This window comes from Physella acuta, unplaced genomic scaffold, assembly GCF_028476545.2.
Source record: "Physella acuta isolate Inbredline_101_S28 unplaced genomic scaffold, ASM2847654v3 ptg002284l, whole genome shotgun sequence".
In the NCBI taxonomy this organism is placed as follows: domain Eukaryota; kingdom Metazoa; phylum Mollusca; class Gastropoda; family Physidae; genus Physella; species Physella acuta.
Window position 1 is genome coordinate 50696 of NW_026733782.1, and position 12064 is coordinate 62759.

Below are 12064 nucleotides of genomic sequence, written 5' to 3' on the forward strand. Positions count from 1 at the left end.
TGAATTCCATCTTTTTATCTCACTTAGCTCATATATCTCCGCAGTGAATTCCAATCATGCTGAATAAAAATAAAACAGACAAATTATGTTTCTCAGTGAGATTTAGGCTGATTGTAATTATTCTGTGAATAGTTTATTTACATACAAACTGGACATTATTGTTTTGAGAATGTATTTTGTCATAGAGGCCAGGCTGTATTTTAAGTCTAAGGGAAGGGAATCGCGTACCTTTTACATCCCTACGTCCAGAACTGCAATGTGTTAACCACACTATCACTTCACATGCCGAGAACACGGAAACAGAAACAGGTGAACTCTGCTTCACCTGCTCCATCAACCCTCAGCTTCGACGGGTAACTGTACTTTCAGAATTACCTAACTTGAAAAAAAAATTTAATCAGCTCAACTAGATTTCTTAAAATTGAAGTTTTTCTCTCTATGAGATCATTTAGTTATCTAGCTTGGTTGTTTAGATCGTGAATAACAAAGCGCCATAGATTTTGTCTCCTAGTGAAACAATTAGGCTGATATCCGCTACTTATTGTGAATAATTTACAACTAAACATCCACAACCAGATGCTGTCGGCTCTGATCAGGTTATGCTAATACAAGTTTCCATAAAACAACGACCTCCCGCGTGATACAACGTCATAGAATATCTCCGTAATGAGTTGCAAGCATTGAATGTTTATTTTGTAACATTAGCATGGCTAATTTAATTTTGGGATGGTCTCATGGTAGTCATCTTTCCGATATAGATACAGTCAAATTCCGGTCCCACACAGTCAACTTTTAGGTCTCACTGCAGTCAACTTTCCGGTCTCACGGCAGTCAACTTTCCGGTCTCACGGTAGCCATCTTTCCGGTCTCACGGTAGCCATCTTTCCTAGTCTCACGACAGTTAACTTTCCGGTCTCACGGCAGTCAACTTTCCTGTCTCACGGCAGTCAACTTTGAATCCCACGGCAGTCAACTTTCCGCTTTCCGGTCTTATAATGGTCAACTTTCCGTCTCACGGCAATCATATTTCCGGTCTCACGACAGTCAACTTTTCTGATCTCACGACACTAACCGTTCCCCATCCTCCAACACTGTATCACACGTCACAAAACGCCAGCCGACTAGTATTACGTCACAAGACTCAACCCCTCCCCCTCACCTCATCAAATACCCATAACTCTGACACTTTTATTTTCCAGAATGACAGAATCTCACATTTCTTAGCTCCCCGCCCCCTCTCCACCCACACGCGCTGCTAGTTGTCGACAATATCTGTCTGTCGCCTCCCCCCCCCCCCCACCTCCATAGACGCTACAACCTTTTTCTACGTGATTTGCACGTTATATTCATGTGCCCCAAATATAAATCACGCAACATATTTTTACAAGCTTGACTGAAGTCAAAACATCTGTTTCTTGCGGGAGCCGGACGTTTTCCCGAAAGACACTTGCCCGAATGCCGTTTGCCCGAAGGCCGATTTCCCGAATGGACACTTGCGACAAATGCCCGAATGGACACTTGCCCGAATGCGACAAACGCCCGAATGGACACTTGCCCGAATGCGACAAATGCCCGAATGGACACTTGCCCGAATGCGACAAACGCCCGAATGGACACTTGCCCGAATGCGACAAATGCCCGAATGGACACTTGCCCGAATGCGACAAATGCCCGAATGGACACTTGCCCGAATGCGACAAATGTCCGAATGCCACTTGCCCGAAAGCCGTTTGCCCGTAGTGATACAAATTACGTGATTTTTTTCCCCGAAAGAGTTCACGAAAAGGTTAATCTCCGCAAGCCATGAAATCACGCACGTGTTTTTTAGTACCCACACAAGTCGAGACAATAGACATCAATTTACTGCGACTCTGTCGTGTTGACGCATTTAAGCAGCTTTTAAGTAGACAACTTTTTAACCGTTCTCAAATGCAGGCCGCAGGGGAGGGAACCACGAATACATCTTCGTTTAGTTCTCTCCCTTTGTGGGGTGCAGTTAATAGAACGATTATTGACACATTTTTTTTTCTCCGTGCTAGTAGTACTACACTGCCTCGCATTAACTTTTTCAGAGCTGTTTGTTTTATAGATTGTGTACAGTTTTATGGAGAGGAGGGTTTTTAAATTCCAGAGTGATAGCATTGCTACTATTCTATCATAACATGTCTAAATTTCTAACATTTTTTATACGTGTATTTTTTTTTTTAAATGATGTATATTTACCCCCCCCCCCCCCCCCCCCGCTTCCACACCCGTATAACTTCTCAATTAACTTCTAATTAGATTTCTGATATTTAGTTTCTTTAAAAGAGAAAAAAACTTGTCCGTTACTGCAATTTATTTTCTGAACACCGGCGATAAACCTAGTCAAATAACGTCTTCAAATAAATATTGTACAATAAAAACAAAAAACAAAATCGCTAAGAAAAATAAAATTTAAACACTATGAAAATGTATATTAATTTATATACCCATACACACATTAGTTATATTATATATAGGCCTATATATAAATGGTTATAAATATACATATAATATACTTTTCTATATGCTGGTGTGTGCTATACAAAACTACTGTCTACTAGGAACAGAAACGTGTGTTATTTAGTCAAAATGTCAGGGGTCAAACAGCAGTACACTCGTGAAAACAAAACAAAAATAAACCTACGGGTCTGTTCCTTACAATTTTAAAATCGATCTCTCAACGATTAAGTTACCCGAAAGAGAAACTTGAAGAAAAAGAGACAGTGAGAGAGAGCCAGAAAAAAAATCGCTACCGATATTACCGCGTTACCATAGCAGCCGAAAGTTTTGTCTGGTAATTATTTGATTTTCTTGATGTTTTATTTGGGCTATAAATCCCAAGGACGAGAGGGAGGCAGATAAGAGGGCAGATAACAGAGGCGGATCAGAGCGACGGATAGGAGTGGTTGACTGACAGAATCAGAGTTTCTTTCAGGCATCCCTTCAGGGGAATGAGATGTTCTTCGGGGCTTAGCCCCCCTCCCCCTCCCCAAACGAAATAGAATTTGTATAGAAAATATATACTTTTACCAGTATCTGCCCCCTAACAAAATTGAGTCCGCCCCCCCCCACCCCACCAGAGAAAAAAGTCTGAAAGAAACACTGCACAGAATAACATGTAATAACACAAATAAATGGCATTACATTTACAAAGTTACATTTTTCTGTCTACATTTCGACTGCAAAACTATATATATATATATATATATATATATATATATATATATATATATATATATATATATATATATGTGTGTGTATGTATGTATGTATGTATGTATTTATATCGATATTTTGAAATGAAAAAAATACAAACACATCAATTTTAGGACAAAAAATAAACTTAACATGCATGCGAGACTCTTATTTGAATTCTAATTCGGCTTTAATTAACATGTTTATTTTTTTCCCCCCAGAATGCATGTGACGAAAGAAATAATTGCAGCATAGTGGTGATTATTGAGTCACGTGGGGGGAAAACCGGAAACGAATGAGCAGAATTGATGTTCTTTGAATTGATGGTCTCTGCCATATTTTAGGCAGGAAAAAAAACTGCAACGTCAGAAATAAAAAATTTGGTCGGAAGTTGTACAAAACTGGCCAGAACAGCTTGCCAAGTTTCCTTTTCTCTGCATATCAGTAAATAATCTGCATCTGGAGGGAGAGAATCCATACAGAGGAGAAAGGCGGTGTAACTCAGAAAGGAAGTTCTGCATATTGACGAAAATTGCAGACTACCATACTGAAATTTATTCAAATTGATATTTTCTGCTCTCCGAACTTGGAGACGATGATGTAAAGGGAGGCAAAAAGAGCTAAAAAATACAATTATAGCCCTTTATTTTATAACAAAAAATCAAATTTCATTGGATTATATTTATTGATTACAAATGGAGTAAAGTAAGAAAGACTACTTCAGAGTTTAAACGTGTTGATTACATAAAACAAGAACACAAAGCTTTCCAGCATGTTGGATTTCATTACCTTCAGATAAGAAAACAGAAAAAAAACAATAACAGACTTATTTTAACAACAAAATAACCAACAGAGACCCAGCTGTGGGGGTCTCAGATCAGGTCCCGTACCGGTGCCCACCCCAACCGCCACAATTCAGGCGCCCGACCCCACAGACCCCATCTCTTATTTTCAGTATCTTTTCGTCTCCATTTCCGCAAAGTGCGCCGCTACCCTCCCCATCGCCAAAATTTCGTTCTCAAACTTCAAAGATTCCTTCGGGTCCGGGATGAATTTCCTGCGACGCCGGTTCTCGTCCGGGGACCTCCAGGGCGAGGCCAACGAGAAGGAGGAGCCCCCGCATGTGGGGCCCCTCAACTTCAAGAAGGGCCCCAGCCCCAGCGCGCCCAACTCCCCGTCCAAGAGTTCGAGCGCGGCCAACATCGGACAAAGGTTCTTCTCCTCCACGGCCAAGCCGGCCATCAACAAGGACAGGTGTAAGACGCTGTTGGTCATCGATGATGAGCACACGGACTGGTGAGTTGATCTCTGTTGTTTTAATTTTTTTTTAGACGTGATTCACTATCTTGTGTTGTCGGCTGATCTCTTTAGTTATGATTTTACCACCATTGTGGTGAGTTGATCTAATGTTGTTGTTTTGTTGTTAGACGTGATTCATTACCTTTGTTGACAGTTGATCTTTATGTTTCATGACTTCACCGCCATTGTTATGAGTTGGTCTCTTTGTTTTCTGATTACATCATCCCTGAGGTGAGTTGATCTCTGCTACTTTTTTTAAGACACGATTCACTACCTTGTGTGGACGGTTGATCTCTTTTGTTATGATTTTACCACCATTGTTATGAGTTGATCTCTTTGTTTTCTGATTTTCATCCCTGAGGTGAGTTGATCTCTGTTGTTTATTTAAAGACATGATTCACTACATCATGTTGTCAGTTGATCTCTGTGTTTTATCATTTCATCACCAAATGTGGTGAGTTGATCTCTATGATTCATAACCTCACAGCAACTGAGGTGAATTGACCTCTTTGTTTTGTTATTTCACCGCCACTTTGGAGAGTTGACCTCTTTGTATTTTTCATGATACACTTTCATGTTTAGTGAGTTGATTTCGTCTCTTTGTGACTATAGTGCTAGAAGAGTTCGAATCTGAGACGGGAAATCCTTAGATTTATCGGTATGGTGTGGTCTAAGGATAGTAACTTTGACTACTAATGCGAAAGTCTTGTCCGTCGATCTCTGAGACGTACTGAAGTCGAGTTGGTGTGAGTAAAATCGGCTGGATACAGTGCTGATCACAGAAACCCTTCATACGCCGTGGTCAAAGTAACAGATGAACTCTACTGTACCTGCATTATAGACAAACTGTTACCGCTTGAAGAAATCAGCCCAAGTTTAAATCTGAACCTTAACGTTAAACTCATCACATGTCTCTTAAACTAACCCTTACTCTTAAAGAAAAAAAAATCTAATTTCAAAGCCCTATATGTTAGCTTCAACCTCACCACCCCCCCCCCCCACACACACACACACACCACCCCTTCCTACATACAGTACTGAACTCAACATCTTTTTTAAAATTCAAATATTATTCTTGCCCAATCACCGCCTAATAAAGAATCTGTTCAGAGCTAGACTCGTTGTTCTCTAATAAAACGGGGAAAGCGAAAATCAATTCCTTCAATGGTCTATTTAGATCTCGCACGCCATTTACTGGTTTTCTAATGGAGTTTTCTAATTGACGTCTTCCCCTTTTCTCTAAAAAAAACAACAACAAAACAACTATGAATGCAATTTTTCAATGGAACAAATTAAAGTCTCGTTAGACAAAAGTCTGATTTTGTCTAAACGAAGAAATTAGATTTCAAATAAAGAAATTAATTTAAATATAATTCACTTTTCATTATTTTGGAGCTGTTTAATTTTATTTTTCAAAAGACTTAATTTGTGTCCAAGAAACATCAGAATTTATAATGAAACTAATATAAAACTGCCCGGAATTTCCCAAGATAGTTTACTTGCATGCTGACTAGTATGCCTACTTTTAAAAAAAAGTTTTAATATAAAGGACTCATGGGATTTTTTGCTTTTAAAATTTTTCTAATAACCGAAAGGAAACGTGAAAAAAAACCGAGTTGATCAATACGAACTGGTTGGTTTCCAGCAAATCATTTTTTTTTTCTTCTCCTTTCCTTACAAATGCCCAACATCCCCCCAGGCAGAACACTACTGAAAAATCTGGCCAGTATTCAAGAACGACAAAAAAAAAAGATAACTTACTTCTTTACCAGCTATGAATTATGGGAAATGATGTAATCAACGTTATAAATTAAATAATGATTGAGTTTAACGTTTTAAAAAATATATTCCTTTTCTGCAACTTCATGGATTATATTGTGTACGTAAGATTCCTGAAGACTTAATGAAAATGGTGCCAGACGTTATTGATGGCTGAGAAATGAAGGGGAAGACTCGTCCCGTCCCCTGTCCCTGGTTACGATCTCCCCCCCCCCCCATCATCTAGTGCAAGTCGAATCGATAGACCATTTCACATCAGAGTTATCTAACACAAGGCGCCTCACACTTGTATCACTTTCTACCCTCAACATCAGCTATTTTTTTACTTTCTTCTCTGATTTAAAAGTATAGTACAACATTTATTGCTCTTCTTCTTTCTCTTCTTCGTTGTACAATTAGTTGGGATTTCTGCAAACCTATTAAGCATTCTGTGTCAGAAATGTATGGTCAGTTGGCTCCGATTTCAGCCTGCTTTTATTTCTGGATTTGCTTTCATAGCTTTTGTCCATCAAACTACAAGGCAGCATTTGTTTGATTTTAGAGTTTTCTCTCCCAGATGAGTTGCTTTCTCCAGCTAATATATGCGCCTCATCTGCCTGTGATCTCGGGACTTTCATGTTTGCAATAGTGCTCTCTCCCACCATATCCAGTCGTCAACATGGCATTTCAAAAGAAAAGCATAATCTGCCCCCCCCCCCTCTTTCCCCAGATATTGATACCACTCACGTTTCGGGCTCACAATGCATATTTGGGGAAGCGCTGTATATTTTTAAGCTGACAGGATCGAATACAGCCCATGTAAGTGAATACTTAAAATAACAATTGGAATGTATAGTATGTATACACCCGCAAACGTAATATGGCGATTGTAATGTACATTTATTTTTCTCAAATAGCCTACAACATTAGCTTACAAATGTTGAAGGTGTAGCTCAATATTACTACGACAGTTTTCTATTTGACTTTAAACCCCTTTTGATTTTCCCCTAGCGCACGAGGTAAAAAAAATTTATGTATGTAAACCTCAATCCTTTAATAGTAGCGACAACAAGCTTTTGTCGTCATAAAATCGTTTGAACCTCAGGGTTCGAACATAATGCCTTTAATTATTTTAATAGAGAGCGTTCGTATCCCGATTCTGGAAAACCTGCGTCAATCACCAGTTCGGTGACACACTGTAAAGGGTACGCACCAAACTGATCGGGAAAACACTTGTGCAACCAGCTGCGTCACTAGTTTAGGTGTCACCCGGTGCAACCGCCTTGTGACGTCACTGTGTGTCACCCTTACCTGCATCTTCACTGCGCCAGGTGGGATGCCGGAAACACACCTTGAAATACCTGGAAGAGAGGACTTGTCTTGGTGTTCATGGAACAAAAATGTCGATGCTATTCTTGAATTAAAACTCCTTAACATTGGGGTATACGAACTTAGTGCTTACCATCTGTTATGTTTTAGTTTGTAGACTAAAGTCACCTTCGACACTTGTTAAAAGCAATTAATTATTATTCCTATCCCCTCCCCCAACCCCAAATTGACAGTCCCGTCAATCACCAACACATTTAATACCAAACCCCGACAAAATGTGTTGCTAAATTCCCCTTAAGATCAAGAGTTATTCACTAAAGAACAAATTACGGAACTGAAAAAATCCGCTAGCCGGGAGTGATGGAGATTTTCTCACCGGTATAGTGATCGATCTACGCTTCAAGCCGTGATAAAATATTCCGGGGAAAAATGTTGGGCTACACCGGAACTGTTAAGAATATAATTTTTCAAGGATATTTTGATTTTTGTTTGATTCAAAAGTTCTGATGGACGTACTGGCCCTGTTTAAGTTTGGTAATTTTAAGTTTTAGTGAGCAAAAGATAAGAAAATTTTTAAGACTAATCAGCATATGCTGTTTTTTTTACAAAATTAAAATTAAATCTTTTTGCACAAATTAAAAGCAAGAGAAAAATAAAAGACCGCAACACTGGACCACAACATTGGACCACAACACTGGACCACAGCATTGGACCACAACACTAGACTACAACACTAGATCACAACACTAGACCACAACATTAGACCACAACACTAGACCACAACACTAGACTACAACACTAGATCACAACACTAGACCACACCATTAGACCACAACACTAGAACACAACACTGGACCACAATACTAGACCACAATACTAGACCACAATACTAGACCACAACACCAGACCACAACACCAGACCACAACACCAGACCACAACACCAGACCACAACACTAGACCACAGCATTGGACCACAGCATTGGACCACAACACTAGACTACAACACTAGATCACAACACTAGACCACAACATTAGACCACAACACTAGACCACAACACTAGACCACAAAACTACAACATTGGACTACAACACTAGATCACAATACTAAACCACAACACTAGACCACAACACTAGACCACAACACTAGACTACAACACTAGACCACAACACTAGACCACAACACTAGACTATAACACTAGACCACAACACTAGACTACAACACTAGACCACAACACTAGACCACAACACTAGACTATAACACTAGACCACAACACTAGACCACAACACTAGACCATAACACTAGATCACAACACTAGACCACAACACTAGACTACAACACTAGACCACAACACTAGACCACAACACCAGACCACAACACTAGACCACAACACTAGACCACAACACTAGACCACAACATTAGACTACAACACTAGACCACAACACTAGACCACAACACTAGACCACAACACTAGACCACAACATTAGACTACAACACTAGACCACAACACTAGACCACAACACTAGACCACAACACTAGACCACAACATTATACTACAACATTAGACTACAACACTAGACCACAACACTAGACCACAACATTGGACCACTACACAAGACCACAACACCGTCCGACTTCATTAAATGTCTCAATCATCTAGGAAGAACATAACATTGACATTTCTGTCTGTTTGATAGGGGTTCAAGGTACAGGGTGCTTAACTTTACACCTACAACAGTGGTTCTTAACTTGGGTTAGATCGAACCCCAGGGATTTCGGCGAGTCAGTCTCAAGGGTTCGACGAACGTCTAGACACACATCCGACTACTATGGTTCACGATCAGATTTAGTCAGTGCGGACATTAGAACTATTAAGTACGGTTCGGTGAATGCGCTTATTAAACTAGTGGGGTTCGTTACTTCCAAAAAAGGCTAAGAACCACTGAGCTACAAACAAAGAAACAAAACATCCATTAACAGAAATAGCCCCAGTCCACCTGATCTCTTATTGCGCAATACAACAACCTGCAGAAAAAAAACCCCACTGAAGTTAATAAAAAACAAATAAGCTGACAAAAACCATGCCTCAGATGTGAGCGACGCTAAAAAGAACCACAGACCTTCATGAGGGTAATGCCATGTCAATACAAACAGTACTAAAATGTAAAAATAGAACTTACTGGTTCAAGTGCACACACATTATTGTGGCGCTATGGTCATGTAACTGGTTGGCAGAGTATCTTCCAGGCATCTCTTCGGTGTGGGGGGGGGGGGGGACACTTGATATTTTCGGGATGGCGGTCGCCATTTTCCGAGGGGGGGGGGCGGACACTGGTAAAAGTATGTTTTCTATGTAAATTCCCTTTCGTTGGGGGGGGGGGGGGGTAGACTTGCTTCGGGGAGCCCCCTCGAATAGATGCCCCCAAAAAAAGTCTACCGCACCCCTCCCCCCCCCCCCACCCCAAAGTCTACCCCCCTCCCCCCCCCCCCCCCGAACGAAATGGAATTTATTCAGAAAATATATACTTTTGACAGTGTCCACCACCCCCCACCTCGGAAATTTTAGTCCACCCGTCCCCCAAAAATTTTCAAGTACCCCCCCCCCCCCCCCCCCCCCCGGAAAAAAAAGTCTGGAAGAAACACTGCTGGTTGGTGCTGTAAGACATGTCATTGAACACCTAGACGGAAGTACGTCATTTTAAAATAGCTCTTGTTACCTTGACATTTCGTTATTAATAATCGCAAAATTAATCCTACTTTAGAGATTAGCAGTTTATTTAGAGATTATTCCAATTTTTTTCTTCTTTTAAAAACACCCCCACACACACTATCAATAAAACAGATTTTTCTTTTTGTTAATTTAAAAATTGCCGTTAGAAGAAAATTATATTGGCAACTTGAGGCAACGAACGACAAAAAATGTTTTTCAATTTTCATCAACAAGGTGGCTTGTTATTTTTTAGACCAGATTTTTTTAAACAACTTCTTAAAAATTTTGTTTCCTAAGAAATTGTGTAAAACGCTAGGAAAATTCATTAACTAACGCATTTCTTGACAAGCTAAACAAAAAGTGCGTTGTTTTGTTAAAAGCTTGTTTTTTTTTCTTACACGCCGAGTGTAGAGATTATTACATTGTCGTCATACCCGGCTGGTCTTAAGTTTGTTAAGGTTGCGGTACATAAGCACAGCAAAGATAAAGATATATATGTTGCCCTCTGGGATATATATATATATATATATATATATATATATATATATATATATATATATATATATATATATATATATATATATATATATATATAAACACATTTAATATACACACACACATATATATATATATATATATATATATATATATATATATATATATATATATATATATATATATATATATATATATATATATATATATATATATATATGTAACTGGGGTAGGCCTAACTACCAGTTACAAATGATAACGAACGAGAAGCCGAGACACAGTGTTGGTCTGATGCAACCGATAACAGGTGGCTTATTGGGTCGGGCTGATAACAACCTCAAAGCCAACGCGTGCTATTTTGGGAAACGGTATTCAGACGGCCTGTCAACTTTGATGGATAGGATGCAGATGTTATTTTACGGACGGTACGTTTGAACTACGCAACTGGTGGTCGGAGATCGAGTACAAGTATCGATTACGGAGGAATACAAGTACGGAGACGAGTACGGATACAAGGCATAAATAGGAGGGGACGGCAGAACTCTCTCTCTCTCTTCCCGTTTCAGCGAGCTCTCTTCCCGTTTCAGCGAGCTCTCTGCCCGTTTCGAGGCTCTTGCCTCTTTCATCGCTCGCTTAGATCAGTCAGTCTGTGTGACTATGTCAAGTCGGTTATAGAACGGGTTAGCCGAATTGTGTTAAGGAGGATTATAGACATGTGGATTCATTTATATAAAGCCTAGTGAAGGACTGTTAGGGGTCAGTTGATTCAGACTATTATTGAGAAGCATTCCTGTTGATTTATTGTGTTATTATGAAGCATTTCTTGATTCATGTAATAAAGGATCAATAGCGAACCTGCATCTTGAGTATCTATACTGTGGTCAATGTTGTCTAGAATGAGTGGTTAAACTCGTTAACACGTGGCACTACAGGCAATTAGGTCTCATTACATGTGGCGTTGCGAGCATGGTAACTGTTGGCTCGTTACAATTGGCGTTGTCGGCAGGATAAATGTTCGCTCGTCACAATTGGCGCTGCGAGCAGGGTCACATTTGGCGCTGCGAGTAGCCTAGGTCACATTTGGCGTCGTCGGACAGGATGAATTCAACTAGACTTGCCGATTTAGGCACCTATAGTCAACCTTGTGCATAACTGTGTTTAGTGTGTGTGTGAATTCGGACATTCAGGAACTGTGAAAATTGAGGAACGAGGAAAAATTTTTCATACACACACGGTAAGAAAGAACTCTTTTTTT

At 39.8% G+C, this 12064-nt stretch overlaps 1 protein-coding gene across 1 annotated transcript in view; it reads left to right on the forward strand.

The window, feature by feature from the left end:
- Positions 1–4063: 4063 nt before the first annotated feature.
- Positions 4064–12064, forward strand: part of LOC131932798 (synapsin-like) — a gene marked incomplete at its 3' end in the record, with an annotated part of 33656 nt that continues 25655 nt past the window's right edge. The window contains exon 1 of the mRNA XM_059289711.1: positions 4064–4515. Within this exon, the coding sequence (XP_059145694.1) occupies positions 4268–4515 (248 nt within the window). The remainder of the gene's footprint in view (positions 4516–12064) is intronic.